General features: G+C 35.7%; 1 protein-coding gene across 2 annotated transcripts in view; it reads left to right on the forward strand.

Moving 5' to 3' along the window:
* The window catches only part of Ctnna2 (catenin alpha 2), a 1046977-nt gene that overhangs the window by 209205 nt on the left and 821168 nt on the right, over positions 1-16604 (forward strand). For both annotated transcript variants that reach the window (XM_063229641.1, XM_063229642.1), the window contains exon 3: positions 14686-14881. In XM_063229641.1, coding sequence (XP_063085711.1) covers positions 14686-14881 — 196 coding nt within the window. The remainder of the gene's footprint in view (positions 1-14685; positions 14882-16604) is intronic.

A 16604-nucleotide genomic window follows, 5' to 3' on the forward strand; every position in this document is an offset into this window, starting at 1 on the left:
TAAACATATAACTTTAGAATGAAAACATTTAATTTGAAAAGGTGTTGAGCTATTCTCCACAATCTATATAAAGAACTGCAAAAAAGAGTACCTGTGAAATATGTATGGCTTAGGAAAAAGAAATCAGACTTGCAATTAGGCTTCCTTAGTAGTGCTCTACACATATATTCACTTTAGAAGCTTATGAAACTGCTATAAAAATAAGATGTATATGCAAAGAAAATTATGTCCTCTGTTGAAGAACTCCAAGAAATATTTGGGTAAAAGAATGAACAGTTCAGATATTTCCAGGATTCCCTATGAATCTGGGGTAACAACCTAATTTTTCTGATAGATTTCCCTAAAAATATAGTCCTTAATTAACATTTATTCCTTTATTAAAGGTATTCTGTTATTCCTTTGTTAAAGATATTCTCTGAATTTTTAAGTTAATCACTCTTAATATTGACACAAGAAAATTTATTGTTAAATTCTTTGTTAAATTAATTATTTGTCTTTTTCACTGGATATGGGTAACAGATTTCATATATTTGTTTGTTCAGTTTATCATCCTACACATAAATGTGAAATTTTATTTAAATATCACATAGAACATAAAAGTGGGAAGTGACTTAGTGATAGTTTTTTAATTTGGTGCTAAATTTTTTTTTAAAATGAAATTCAAAGAGAATAACTGTGTAATATTACACAGCTAATACTAGCTTATGTAGGGATCAACTTAAAATATTCTGTGCTCATGTCCAGCAGTCTTTCCTTATCCTGAATGATTAGAGTATATAGTTTCACTTTTGAGGTATCCATCTAGTTGTAATGCTCAATGCCTTAATTAAATTAAATTGTCAAATTTAAACCACATAACATGGTTATCAGGTGTCATGGTTTATGTCAGTGGCTCTCAAGTCTCATGAATTACGGACTTGACCAAATCTAGCATTTGTGATTGGTTCATTGTCTAGTGACTGGGTTAGTGGTGTGCCTGCTTCACACTGCGGTGGAGCCAGGATACAATGTAATGGAAGAAGGATATCTCTCTCTGTCTCTCTCTCTGTCTCTCTTTCTGTCTCTTTCTGGCTCTCTCTGTCTCCCTCTGTCTCTGTCTCTCTCTGTCTCTCTCTCTCTCTCTCTGTCTGTCTCTCTCTCTCTCTCTCTCTCTCTCTCTCTCTCTCTCTCTCTCTCTCTCTCTTCTCTTCTCTTTGGCTTATGCTTGCTGTTTACAGCAGCCCTGCCATGCCACCCTGCCTTGGAGCCAACTACAGTTGGCTCAGTTCAGTGCATACATGCACTGAAACCTCCAAGAACTGTAAGAAATAAACCTTTCCTTCCTAATTTTTGGCATCAGGTATTTTGTCTCAGCATCGAGTAGTGTAACTAAGACAGAATTTGGTAGCAGAGCAGTGGGTTTCTGTGACTGTACCTGACCATGTGGATTAAGTCTTTGAAAGTGGCTTATGAGCAGAGTTTGGAAAGGTTCAGAGATGTCACCTGAATGCATAGAGCTGGAACAGTTTAGGCTGTATCACAGAGGAAATTCTGGCCAGAGCTCAAGAGACCAGAGGCTGATAGCCTACCAGTAAAGACCAAGCTTAGGACATTTCTGCTCGAAAGATGAACTGAATTGGTTGTTGGACTCCAGTCAATGTATGTTAAGGCTTGGCAGAAAGGTTGTCTGCATTTTCTCATGTTTAGAGACTTTGCCTGTGACTAAGACTAAGGCTGATGGACTGATTAATCTGTAAGAAGAAATTTAAAGGCAGCTGAATGTTGAGGGGTGGCATGGCTATTGTTGGGGATTTTTGGCCAGATTTATGTTGTGAATCAACAGCAAAGAGAACAGCAGGATGATTTAAAATGTGAGTTTAGTGAGAAAGCTTTGGACTGTAAAGGTAGAGCTGAGACTTTGATTGCTGAGAAAAAACAGAGAAGTAAAAATAATGGCATGGGGGGATCCAAGCAGGCAGTGGGTCTCCATCCTCTGCAGCCTCAGAAATGCAAATGTGAAAGACTTTGTTCAGAGAAGAAAGCTGCAGAGCACCATGCTCCCAAATGGTGGCAGCAGCCATATGAGATTCCAAAATGGTGGCAATCATATGAGGTTCCAAAATGGCAGCATCCATAACATACTTCACAATGATGGCAGCCATATGAGGTTCCAAAATGGCAGCACTCACCCAGGTTCCAGAATGGCAGCAACATAGAGAAGCTTTTCCTCACAATGAGGTTCACCGAGCCCAGCGATCCAGGCACTCAACCTTTACAGCCAAGAGACAGAAGCCTGGCTATTCCTCCAGCTCACAACAAACCTTGGCAGCATCTATATGGTACTGGTTTCAGGTGCAAGAGAAATGCACAAATTCTACATATAAGATGGTTTCCATGCTGATTGCAAATGGCCTAGCATTCCAAGCAGTGTGCCCTAGAGAGGACACTATATAAAGATTTAATGGTGAAGCCAAAGGTGCAGTGGAGACCCCAGAAGTTTGTAAAAGCCAGGAATGTAGATCATCGAAGGAAAGCTGCAAATACCGAGCAGAGGGCGCTTAAGAGAGAAGCTGTAAGGAGTAAAAATCCCTGGAAGCACTGTGGACATGGAATCACCCAGCCTTTTGGAGCTTGCAATCAGATTGCTTCAGATGCTGAGTATGGAAATCTAGGACCTAATGTTCACCATGCTGGATATTGGACTTGCTTTGTTTCCAATGCTTTGTATTCCCCTGTTTATAACTTTTCGAATGGTAATGTTTATCTTTTGAATTTGAATTTTGGAAATGTGTAACCTTGTTTCATTTGAACAGGGAGTTATAGTTAAGAGTTTGCCATAGATCTCAGAGGAGACTTAGGGCTTGAAATTTTCAGCAACGCTAAACCTGTTAGGTTTTAGGCAACTCTTGGAGATGGACTAAATGTCTTTTGTATGAAGGATGTGCATAAGTCTTTGGGGACCAGAGGTGGAATGTCATGGTTTATGTCAGTGGCCTCCAAGCCTCATGATTTATGGGCTTGACCAAATCTAACTGTGATTGGTTCAATGTCTAGCATTTTGATTGGCAATGTGAGTATTTCGCCTGCCCAGGATATAAGGTATTGGTGGGAAGAAAGTGTGTCTTTCCTGCTGGTTTAAGTTTGCTCTTTGCAGCAGCCATGAACAGCAGCCCCACCATGCCATCCTGCCTTGGAGCCAACTGAGTATGGACTGAAACCTCAAGAGCTGTATGAAATAAACCTTTCCTTCCATAATTTTGGTCATCAGGTATTTTGTCTCAACAAGAGTGAAAAGTAACTAAGAGATGAAGCGTATGTCGTTCTCATTGTTTTCAAAATAAGAAACTGAGTCCCAGATTCGGTCATTTTTCACCCAGGTAAGTAATGGAGAAAAAATGGCAATCTCCATAATTTCTTTTCTTTCTCCTACCACATGCTGCTTCCTTTCACTGAGGTTCACTTTGCGATGTTGGATGGGTTGGTAATGATCTTCTAGCATCTAGAAATGTTTTTCAGAAATGCTAATACTGATTTCAAAGAGGTGTGATATTCTGAATTAGAAAATGAGTTGCTTTCCTTTTTTTTGTGAATTGTCCAAATAAATGTTCACAAGAAGAATCTTGACAAGAATAATTACAACCTGCTCATTTTCCCCTTTATTTCATCAACAATCATCCCAGAATATTCTGAGAAGGAACGCTTTAGGAGCAGAGCCTGACAGTATGGCTGTGCACTGAAGTGGAAAGCCAGTGCTCAGTCCATCAAGATGACCCTGCAGTAAAATGTCATTGTGGTCTCTTCTCAAGTTATTGGCATTTTACCAGCTGCTTGTAGTTTAATGGGAAAACAATAATATACAGTTACATGTCAGAATCAGAAAATGTCAGTAGATGATGTAATCATTTCTTTGAAAAACGAGAGTCTTTTAAAACAGCATATGTCATGCATATGCTGATGAAATTGTGCAGTCACTTCATTTGTCTTGCCATTAAAAAATCAATTTTAGTTTTAGAAATTTGCATGTCATAAAAAATGAGGCAGTATATGTTACCGATTATTTTTGAGGAGTACATTTCACATTTCAGATTAACACCTGGATTATTATTCTTTGAGCATATTTATGACCAGTGGCAGGCAAATTTCTCAGTGCTCTGACCACTTTGTCAAATGAAACTAATACTTTTATTTCTTTGTGTTCAATTTTATGCACTATGTGTAATGAGATGGGGATATCTAGAGAGCATTTAGTATTTAGGATTCTATTAAGGAAAGAGCAAGAGGTAATTATTAATCATGATTTGTCTTGACTCTAGAGTAGAAAATAATCTACCACAGAAAGGATGAGATTTTGATGATAATTTTTTGGCTTTTGTTTTTGCAAGAAACTTATATATGCTTGCAGGATAATAAAATTGCTTTCTCAGGTGTCTATAGGTTTTGTTTTATATGTATTCCCCTGTGGTCTCTACTTTGTACAGTGTGATTCCCTTTGTATGGACTAGTAGTGTTGGTTCTGTTCCAAGTAATGCTAATGGATATTTATATATATATTTTTAAATTTTACTATTAATTCCAGCTGTTATTTATTTTAGTTCATTAAGAATGTAGTCATCCTTATCAGTGTTTCCAAAAACAACTTCAAATTTACTTTTAAATATATTACATTTACTGGGATTTGACAAAACTATTTTAAAATCTGTCAATAATAATAAAATTCAAAGCATCACACACTTATACACAGAGAAGCAGAGACACAGAGAGAAAAAATGGCAATCTCCATTTTTTCTGCTAGAAATCATAGAAAAAGAGAATTTCAATGCCTGCTACAAATAGTAAGAAAATGAATGAATCATTTTTAGTTGCTAAGATGAAGTTTATCTCCCTGATTTCCTACAGAGGAGTTTCCTTTAGTAAATGTAAGACATTAGGAATAAGAAAAGTAAAGCCAAGCCCTATGGCTTTCAAATAACCTAGTAGCTCATTATCTTCTAGTGTACTGTTAAGATCGGCATGATTTACTATAAAATCTCCAGGTCCATACCAGAATCAGTGTTTGTTTTTAGGGTACTTCAAAGTTTGTTTGTTTGGAATTTGTCCCTCTTGAAAGTTACCTTTAAGCAATATACTTAATTGGAGCAATTATGGGCTTTAGTAAATGATGTAAGGATGAACAAGGCGTGACCATAAAGCAACTGAATCATTTGTTTTGCATCCATGACATCAGTGATGCTTTAGATTTGCCCATCAGAAATACTGTCTCCAGGAGCCTTGTTAGCGCTTGTCATTTCCAGTTTTTCTGCGTGTGATCGATCTATTTCTGAATAACTTTTTTTAATTCCTCAAATCAATTAATATATTCTGGGCTTAGAATTCAAGTTGATTTATAACTTTCAAAAACCCCATAATGTTGGTGACAGTGGAAAAGAGTGATAGCTTGCGACCAGATGCTAAAGCCATTCAAACTAGAGTCTGTGTGGTCAGCTAGCTTTGAGTATTGTGTATAATTTTTGGATCAAAGTAAAGGACGGATTTAAGATTCTAAATAGTATGGGGCTCATAAGAATTTTAGGGAGTGGAAAATGTTGGTGGAACGTAGTTTAATGAGGCCTACATTATTGAGTAAGTTATTGTGAGATTTGGGGTATCCTGAAGTGTTTAGTAATAAGTCTTTAATGTTTTCTCAAATAGAAAAACATGGGGAAATATATTAGTCCATTGAATTTACTCTATGTCGGTTCTTCACTTTTAAATGTGATTCATCTCTTGAAGAACTGAAATAAATATTCAAAAAAGTCTCACCAAAAATCATACCTGTTTCTTTCATACTTTCATAAATAAAAGTTATAATGTCCATAAGGAAAAACTTAAGTGCATTAGTCTATATATAATTACCAATTAGATCTAATTATATTTCTACTTATTTATTACTGTCTATGCTAGCATCATACTGAATACACTGAGTTAGTTTTCTGTTCCTATAAGAGAAATCCAAGATAAGAAAATTCTAAATAGATAAAGTTTCCTTCCACTCATCAGTTCTGGAAGTTTACTTTACGATTGATTTTGAGTCTGTGGTGAAGAAGCACATCACATTGGTGTGTGTGATGGAACAGACAGACTCACCTAGCAGCTGGGAATCAAAGGATCAACAGGAAACAGAAAGAGAAAAGATGGGATCCCAAGATTTCAAGTGTATGCCTTGAAAACTTCCCAGTGGGCTCCACTTCTGCAAGATTCCATCTCTGTCCCATAATGCTGCTCTCTGAAGATCAAATTTCCAGGATGGGTCTTGGGTGAACAGTTAAGATATGTACCACAGCAGGCATTAGCAATATTGAATTTTCATGCTTAATGGTTTTTAGCTTCAAAACTGGACCATTAAGAGAAAGTTTGAAATCTGACTTGAAAAATATGAGAATTGTGATATTTGTCTTTATGGATAGAAAATAAAAAAGCACTCTGCTATGAAAAATACCAGTATATTAAATAGTTATAACTAGATCATTAAAAATTAATGTGTTTCCAAAGCTGTAGAAGGGCATGGGCTTGACTATTTAGAATTTTCTCATATTGAAAAAGAGAATTTGTACCTAGCAATTCATAGGGAGAAAATAGAGTAAATTCTGCAGGTGTTAAAAAATGTGTAACATGGGTATTCAAAACTTTATCTAACAATTGATAAAATAGAGGTATTATAATAGTTATTTAAAACAGTAAAATAAGCCAAACAGTTTGTGTACATCTTTCCTAAAAGGAAAGAACATACATTTTTGAAAGAAAAATATAAAGCATACTTGAAATAGATGTTTAAATAGATTGACAATAATTTTTTAAAACAGTATTCTTGGGCTGGGGATATAGCTCAGCATGACACAACCTGCCTGGCAAGTGCAAGGTCCTGAGTTCAATTCCTGATTAAAAAAAAAAAAAAAAGATTTCCATTTCTTCAAAAAAAATTCTACTTAGAAACAGTAAATAGTATACTGATGCAGTTAATAACAGTATCAGTATCAAAACTTAGAGGCTATGTAATGTTCAAAGAAGTCTTCCTGATCTATGGTTCACTTTCCTCCAAGTGAAAATTTAGAAAAGGAGACCACTTCCAGTTTGTGCCTTCATCATCTTCAGCCATCTCGAACATCTAGTTTCCAAGATTGCATGCTTTAGCAGGGGAAAAAAAAAAAAGATTGATTTTTTTTTTTTGTACTGGGGATCAAACTCAGGACCTCATGACTGCCAGGCAGAGGCACTGTGCTGCTGAGCTATATTTCTGACCCAGGATGATGATTCTAATGGACCAATTTGAGACCAGCAGACATCATTTGTGATCACGTCTTATTGGCTAGAGTTTGCCAATTTTCCATATTAACTTCAAGAACAACTAGAAAATAGTCATGTGCTCTGCCCACAGGAGGAAATGTTTTTGGTGGCACCTAGCAGTCCTCTCCACTGACAACAAAGAAGATAATAAATAAATTTACTTTTCGTTCCACATGAGTAGATACACATTTTGGACGCTTCTTAACAATTTTGCAAATCACATTTGTTTTAGTTCATAATTAACTAATCTTTCAGGGAAACTGGGATGAGGACCTTCATTAGTAATAACATAAGTAAACACACATCTCAAGTTCTCAACTTGGGTTAGTCTCTTTTTATTTGTGTTTTTATCTTTATAGCTGACGAAAAAGCTTGCATTAAGACCAGGAAAGTGTATTAACTATCATTTTCTCATAGTTTACATGTGTTTGTGTTTTTACTTCTGTCTTCAAACTTCAAACAAAAAGTTGGTTTTTCTTTGCAGGAGTCTCTTTTAAGTCTCTTTTCCATTTTCTCAGTTGTGTGTGTACCTAAACTAAATGAAACAATTCTTGAATCCACCTAGCCAGGTGATGCTTCAGAGTGCATGGTCAAGGCTTACAATCACTTGATATGTGGTCTTTAATCCTTCCCTCACCTCTACCCTCTTCAACTTTGTGAATGTGACCATCCTGCATTGGAAGGAGGTGGTGGTGCTGGCCAAGTGTTCTGAAACAGTAGGATTAATTTTTTATTTTTTTAGACAAAAATCAGTGTAGAATCCTGATGTTTTTCTTCATGCCACTGATTGCCTACTGCTTCCCTTAAAGTATTTACTTATGATATTAGAGTCCAAGGCAATGATAACATTGTGGCAAAATGCAGGTGCTCAAGTGTTTGTAATAATGCTAATGTACAAAGCACATTTATATGTGTTGAAACAATTACTTTGATATTACAGTTGCCTACAGCATTCAGTTCAAAAATATGTTGTACAGATTTGTGGCTTGTAAATAATACCTGCAAAATCACAAATTTGAGTTTAACATTTTTTATGTCAGTGGGATTACAGATTTAATGTCTGTAACATAAAATTGATGCACCAATATTTTTGGTACTAGAATCATATAGAAATTCTCTTGTGCAGTTGGAGAAGAATATCTTGTGCAGTGGTAATCAAAACACATAATGAATGCTTAAATTTAAAAAAAAGTTAAAATCTTACTATAGTAAAACAAAACCAAATGAAACATTGCTGTTAACCCCTCCACGTACTTTCCCATCACTTTGTATAGCTATCCCTTCCAGACCTCCTCCTGGTCCAGAGAAGTCCACATTTGTAGTGCTAGGAAAGAGTTATTAGAATCCCAATAAGTCATTCCAATCTACTACTTCCAGTGCAATCCAGGGTGAGAGTAGGCAGTAAGATGCATTTGCATTTGTAGGATATCAAGGGGTCCAAAGTCCAGTTAGAACAAGGCTAAATGGAACAAAGGTAATGACTCAGCGTCAAATTCAGGTGTTATTAATTTGTGAAGAGAGGAGGTTTGGGGATAAGCGACTGTGAGAAAAGCTGGGAGCACAGGAGTGCTGTGAGCTGGGCTTCGTAGGAGACCTCAGATCATCTCTACAATATGGAAAGAGAGATATGCAGAAAGAGTAATCTGAATAGCACAGATTGGAACAGTGGCTGGTGTTTTGGGGTTGGTACTTGAGTTTTGATGTGTGACCATCATGCCCTGATGTGTCATGGCTTTATCAAAGCCCAATCTCAAAAAAAAAAAAAAAAAAAAAAAAAGCAAAGCTCCTTCTCAGTCAATAGTACAGTGTCACTTGGCCAAGCTCATATACACTACTTGGGCGCTTTGGTGGCCAACACTGATATGTTGCACTGCTTCAAGGACTACACATCAGCAACATTTGCATTGCTTAAAGCCAATTGATAGGATGAAATATCATAGCCAGCTCTGTACTGATCAATACACAGAAGTAGGGCCAGGTGCTCTACTTTCAAGGAGAGACATGCAGGTGGTCCTCCACAACTGTGCACACACTTATCCCATCGTTCCTGTCTTTTTCCTAAGCAGGTCTAGAAGTCTAACTTGGAAGTAAATGATTTCATCTCCAACCATGACAGCATTGTTACTCTGTCTGGTTTGGTGATTTTTGTCAAATAAAATCTTAATGGTATGGCCTCTTCCACTTTCTTCACCTGATCTGAATCCTTGTAACTTCTGTCTGTTCCATAAAGTTGAAATGAGTGTGAAAGGTTAACCTTTTAAAATCAACTCAGGGTATCAAGAAAGCAAAGACAGCCAAACTAAAAACACACAGAGTGAAAAGTTCCAGAATTTCTACAAAAAGTGGCAATAATAGGATTACTGTGTGAGGAAATGAAAGGGATTATTCTGAAGAGGGTCACTGACAATGCATTTCTTACTGAAATACACTTTTTTAAAAAATTAAACATTCACCCTATTTTTTGAGCACATGAATCAATCTTAGAGCACACACAAAGAGCTTCTTATAGCTCTTTATAGCACTATCCTTCCATTAAGATAAGAGGAGCTTGCTAAGTTAGTAAGAGTCATCCTTAGCTTACTGTAAAGAACTAATAAAAAGTATCTGAGGAGATATATTTAACCTGATTTAAACACCATACAATCTACAGGTGTATCAAAAATTATATGATACCTCATAATATGTACAATTTTATGTTTTCCAAATCAGTTAAAAATTACTGATTTAACAAGAAATATTGATAATTACTTAAAATACTGATAAGTAAAAATAACAAATATAACTTAAAACACATTTCTACCATTGTCCAATACTGTACTGCATCTCTCATTGTTTGTTGTAATTCAGAGTTGTTTGAAACTTGGAAGAGATGAAGAAAGAGAGTTGGACTGAATTCTATTCAAACAAACTGAATGTCCTTTATCTCAAATGTTTTTTTGGATGACAATGAATCCTGATTTTTAAATACATAGGCTCATGCCTTAATACAAATTAGAGAATAAAATTACTTAAACATTCTCTGAGGAAAGCCAAGTTTCTTCTGAAAAATGTGTGTCTAAAGAGAAATCCCCTCTTCTTCAGCTTGATTTATAGACATTATTGAAATACTTCCTAACAAATAGTTTGAATCATGTCCCATCTACAAGGTAAATGGATTATTTGGTGCCCAAGAGCTTCGCTTGATAATTTGGAGGCACAAAAATGAGTATAGGTATAATTGACTATTATCTTGGCCATAAAAGTATCTCAATTCCAGTCATAGGATGTCTATTTTTACTTCATTTCTGAATTCTGCTTCAGAATATGGCTAGAATAGATAATCTATAGTGATAGCAAGAAAATGGGTAAGTTTTGCCTTGAGAATATTTAAATGTTGATGAGTGTACAAATAATACATATAATAATGAATTATAGTATTTGTATGTATTAACGAGTGCCAGCCAAGACCCAGTCTGATATCAAGTCCTGGACGCCAAACACCTGTGTCTCAGGCAGCTGGTCCTCTTCTGTCTCTCCCACCTTTGAATTGGAATGTGCTGTTGCTGTTTTGACATCTCTGTGGTACCTGATTCTCCCACAGATACTGACTGCATAGCTGATTAGACTTGATCATTCTGATAATCCCTAGCTTCTTTGACAGGTAATGAGTGGATCCTTCAAAGTGGTGCATCCTTAAAAGTAGTGACTTTTTCATTAAAAACTCTTTGTTTCTTACTGTTTAGTGTATTTATGTCCTTTACAAGTATGCAACAAATTACTTTGTCCTTCCTCGTGTTGTCTGCAGAAGTACACTGAAACATAAATGCCCTAATCTATTATTTAGTTACTGCAATATTTTTGAAATTCTTTTGCTCGTCTTCCACTCTCAGCCCATACAAAAGGCTCTGATATGCTTGTTTAGCTCGAGACCATTGAACACATCAGACCTCTTGAGGCACTGAAGCTAGGGTAGGGTGATGTAGATGGTGAGTGCTTCACAAATACTAACAAATATCTCCATTCATAAGATATGTAAATCATCTCAATTAGAGGATGAACAGTAGGTTACAAACAAGTGTAATGAGACAAATATGAGGAATAAGTACATTTTAATATTACTTTACCTGTTAATAGCTGCTTATTCTATTAGATGGAAAAGACACGGCCAAACTGACTTATAAAATTCTATGTTATAGCGCAGAAGAATAACCTGTCCTCGTCTTCATACAACCACATGAATTAGAGCGTTATTTTTCTTACCTGTGGTGCTTCTCTAATCTGAATTTCCTCACCTGTGAAATATCAAGGTAGAACTAAAGTAGATGAAGCTTAACGTTCACAATTTCAGGTGTCATTGTAGGTACAGTTCAAAAAGACTGAAAGCATATGGCGTGAAGCTGAAAATGGCAACATTTTGAAAGAAAGAGAAAACATACAATAATATACCTTCACACAGGTTCTTTTTAGGGGCTTATTTTAATTTTAAATGACACAATAATTATATGTGTATATATATAATTATTTTAATAGAATGATAAATGAAGTTGCGTGTCTACCAGGAGAGTAAAGGAGTCAAATAATTTGTATGCTAAGGGCTACACTGAGAATTTCCAAAAGCAGTTTCACCCTAAAAATATAGATCTGACTTTGCTACCTGCTGTCGGATCTAACCTACTTTTAAAATTTCTGTTTAAATGTTTGATATACTGTTCAGAATTGGAACATACTCTTAAATCATCTTTCTTTAATTCACTAAGAGCTTTATTTTTCAGTCAGAACTGAACTGAACTGAGTGAAAGAAAATTATGTTGGCTTTTGTGATGATGATTGACTTCGTAAATCCCTGGAATGTGAATTGTAGAACAAACTGGGCAGAAATAACATCTCTATGGTCTTGAGAGTTCTGATCCCAAATATGGTTGTGTATTATCTCCATTATTCAGGTCGTCCTGTTTTTCTTCATTGAAGTTCGTAATTTCCTCTGTATATCATTTCTCATGTTGTGGTCTGGCTATTTCTGATAATATTTCTTGGTTATTGTGAACACTATATTTAAAACTATTTCTTACTGGTACTGCTCTATCGTTAGATTTTTATTTTTTATCTAGTATTCTCCTTATCTTTCACTTTTATGATAATTCCACTTTCTTTTATATTTCCTGAGAATTTTATTCTTATAAACAATGAAATAATGAAATGTTTATCTTTTTCATAATTCATTTTTAACCTAATTTATTTGTCCTCCAATCAAAATCAGCTAGCAGTGAAGAAGTGTCACCAATGACAGCATTTCTTTGTCCTAACATGGAGACATGAATGAAATGGAGGCTCATCCCTTTCCTTCATTTTTTTCCTTCTTTCTTCCTTCCATGCTCTTCTACCAAGCAGAAGATGAGGGCATTCACTAAAAGAGATCTGAGTCCATTTGCTTCTTTTGAAAGCAATCACATTTTCTTAAGGCCACCCTGGGAATGTTCTATGTTTATTTTTTTCCACATAAGTGATACTTTAAACTGGCTTGTTATTATGAACATTACCTAAATTATGCTTAGTACAGTAATGTACCATGAGATAAAAGAAAAGTTGACATTTTGTTTGCCTTTCTGAAAGTGGACCCATGATGTTAAGTTGTCATTTAGCTGTTATTATAGTGTCACCATCAGGTTCCACTTCTTATCCCTGTTATTTTGCCTGAAATTAATAGCTCCTTTTCCCTCAGGTTTTTTTTTTCTGATTTGAGAATGCTAAAAAAAAATTTACATCACAGAAATTCTTACAATTATGAGTACAGTAAGAATCAACGAAACCAAACTGGAGGTAGGGAGTGTTTTTTCTTAGATAACAAACTCATGTTCTAAATTGAAATTTTAGAGGTGGTATGTTAACGTGGGAGCTTCTGTCCATGTTTGCAAGTGTTGGCTGTTCCGGGGAGTTGAGTTTCCAGAAGAGTAGCATGTTAATAGCTTGGGCTAAATCCTCCTTAAGAGGAACACCTCAGAATCTCACAAAAGCAACCTGTGTGACAAATTCCCTTTTCCTAAAGGAACACTCATGGTGAGTGGAGCTGAGAAGACTAGAATGTGTACCACACTGTAACAGCTAAACCACCACCCTCTGACATTTTTATTTATAATAATTTATATAATTTAACTTTTTTTGGCTCAGTATTCATGCCTGAATGTCCTTGATGTCTTTAGTTAATTCACTATATCTAATTATTTACCAATCAAGAGAGAGCTTAATATGATATCATCCACCCCTGTGTGAATCACTTCCTGAGTACTGGTCCACCAGTATTTATCACCTTAGTGCATATTTAGTCAATATTTTTCCTTCCTTTTGGTGGTATCTCTTCCCCTGTAAACTGGCTGAACATTAATTGTCACTTTGATTAATGGCTTTTCCTGCTCTGGGATTTGGAGTAAGCCTCAGAAGCTACAGCCTGTGGAACTCTTCTATCGACTGAATTTCTTGATAACCTCCAAGAAAATTTTTTGTCTGCTAACAGGATGAATGTCAGTAAAACCTAAATGCAGAACACATTCTTATGAAGCCATGTTTTAAAAAAAAATGCAGCCTTAAACAATACAACCACTTTTTGCTGAACAGAATATGGAGCAGCTCTCAAACTTGTCACTGACAAAAATAAGGGCTCTGAAACCTGTAGGAGATAACAAGTTCTTTGAAGGGTATTAAATGCTTTGTTAGCAAATTAGTTTCAGATATAGTTACTGCTAAAAGATGTTTGGCAGTTGACATATGTATTCAAATTATGATACTTAGAAAAAGAGTGGTAATAAATGTCAATCTAATGTTGCTTCTGGAAACTCTGATTAGCTAAATATTAAGCCTGCATCATTTAATCCCCTCTCATCACATTTAACAAGCAATTTCTATGATATAAAATCTAAAGTATCAAAAAGCTTCCTGAGTCCTAGGAGATAGCACATTAGTAATGCATGTTGGTTACTTCCCATTTGGTCCTTCACTTCTGCCCCATCGTACCTAGCTCAGCACTAAACATTGCTTCTCCTAACTTGATACCTACAGGCAGTTCCACATTTGCTTGTATTTCTCACCCCTGAGGCTGTTTACTGCGAAAAGCACTGTACTTGTTCATCTGTACAACCTTGAGTCAGCTGGCAATTTGAGCTACTGACAAGTCTGCTCTTTCTACTGATTCATATGGTTTTGTTTGGACCTGAAACAACTAACAGCTGCTTATTTACATGCCAGTTTGTGTGATTCTATGCTTTCACTGATGAGGCTCTCTGGCACACATTCATAGCTCAGTAATTAAATCCCATGATTTAATAAAATGGGATATTTTGAAATGTTGAGGTGACAGTGTGATATTTCCAGAAAGTTTTGCAGAGTAGTTGTGAATTTTTTTCTTTTTTCTTTTAGGTCACAACACTGGTCAACACAAGCAACAAAGGCCCATCTGGTAAAAAGAAAGGGAGGTCAAAGAAAGCCCATGTCCTGGCTGCATCTGTAGAGCAAGCTACTCAGAACTTCTTGGAAAAGGGGGAACAGATCGCTAAGGAGAGTCAAGATCTCAAAGAGGAGCTGGTGGCGGCTGTGGAGGATGTGCGCAAACAAGGTACGGAGAACGATGTTGATCAGGAAGGCCGTGCAGACGGTGGACTCTCTCCTTCATGGTCTGCATAGATACTTCCTGAGAGGACTGCTTTTATTATTCCCTTCCCTGTCCACATCTGTCATTTTTAATGGGGGTTGGAATTAGAGTCACACATACAGATCCGTTTCTGTTGGCGCAGTGCAGCAGAGCCACAACTACCCACGTCTGCTGTTGCTTCCAAATTTTTAAACTGTTGTCTTTCAGTAGATAAAAACGGACTTCTGTGTCAAATCAGATGACAGGATGGAAAGACTTTGTACTTGGAGAATCACTAAGTAACTCAGGATTTTAAGGCTAGAGAGGGGAGAACATATTGCAATGTAGGAAAATTATTGTATCTATGTTTCCTAAATGCGTATTTGCAGTCCCAAGCTTTCCTTGTATATCTAGCTAGCTAACTAGCTGGCTTTTCATACTTTTTATTTTTTAACATTTTGAAGTCTTTATTCATTGTAAAATAAACATATGTAACATTTACCATTGTAAATGTTTTTCAAGTTTACAATTCAGTAGTATCAAATATATTCATGTTTTGAGAAAGTATGTCCAAAACCTTTTCATCTTACAAAGATGAAATTCTATATCTGTTAAGTAATTCCCCATAACTGCCTCCCATGATCCCTTGGAAATCAAAATTCACCTTATTTACTTAGGACTTCACTCCTGATAAAAGTTGAATCCTATAGTAATAATCTTACTTTTTTATGTCTGGCTTATTGCACTTAGTGTAAAGTACATGTTGTAACATATTCTGGCATATATCAAAATGTCCTTTGTTTTCATGGCCAAATAATATTCCACTGGATTTAGGTTCCACGTTTTATTTACCCATTTCTCCATCTGTGAATCCTTGGGTTGCTTCTACTGTTTTGCTATGAACGTGGCTATACAAATTTCTCTTTGATTCCTTACCTTGAAATTTTGAATATGTATCCAAAAGGAGTAGTGCTGGGTCATATGGTAATCACATTTAAAATTTTTGGAGGAACCATCATGCTTTTTTTTTTCAGAGATTGCACCATTTGATATGCCCATTCTTAATTTACAGGGCTTTCAAATTTTCTGTATCCTTTGTTTGGCTTGCCTATTTTTTATCATACCCATCATAATTTATGTGAAATGATACCCTATGTGGATTTAATTTATATTTCTCTAACAGTTATGCTTGGCATTGTTTCATATGCTTGTTAGCTATTTATATGTTATTTGTAGGAAGGGTTATTTGGGTCCTTAGCTTATTTCTTACTTACTTCATTTTTACTTCATTTTGATTTGACTTATAGAGAGTTCTTTATATCACCACTTGATCAAATAATGGATATCAACACTTTATTGAATACTTTGAGGTAAACTTGCAAATATTTTCAAAGTATCCCTTTTCTCTGTTGTGTCCTTTGACACGGACTTTTAAATTTTATTCTATGTGGAATCTTTAGTGCAAAGTTTTAGAACTTGGAAATTGAAGTGGACCCATCATCTCTAGCATGGCATTATTTCAGCATTTCTTATCTCACTGAATACTGTGAGCATCTCTTCAGAAATATTGATGTCCTTCTTGTTGCTTCCCTTGTCTTTCTAACACAGCCTGTTATAATATTCCACTGATTTTTATCTTCTAAATATCAATTTAGAGAATCATTTTTTGCCCCATTGATTCAAAAGCATCTTTTTTTTTTAACCTGCC

Source organism: Cavia porcellus, unplaced genomic scaffold, assembly GCF_034190915.1.
Source record: "Cavia porcellus strain 051 isolate PalLab524CR breed Dunkin Hartley unplaced genomic scaffold, mCavPor4.1 scaffold_18, whole genome shotgun sequence".
Classification (NCBI taxonomy): domain Eukaryota; kingdom Metazoa; phylum Chordata; class Mammalia; order Rodentia; family Caviidae; genus Cavia; species Cavia porcellus.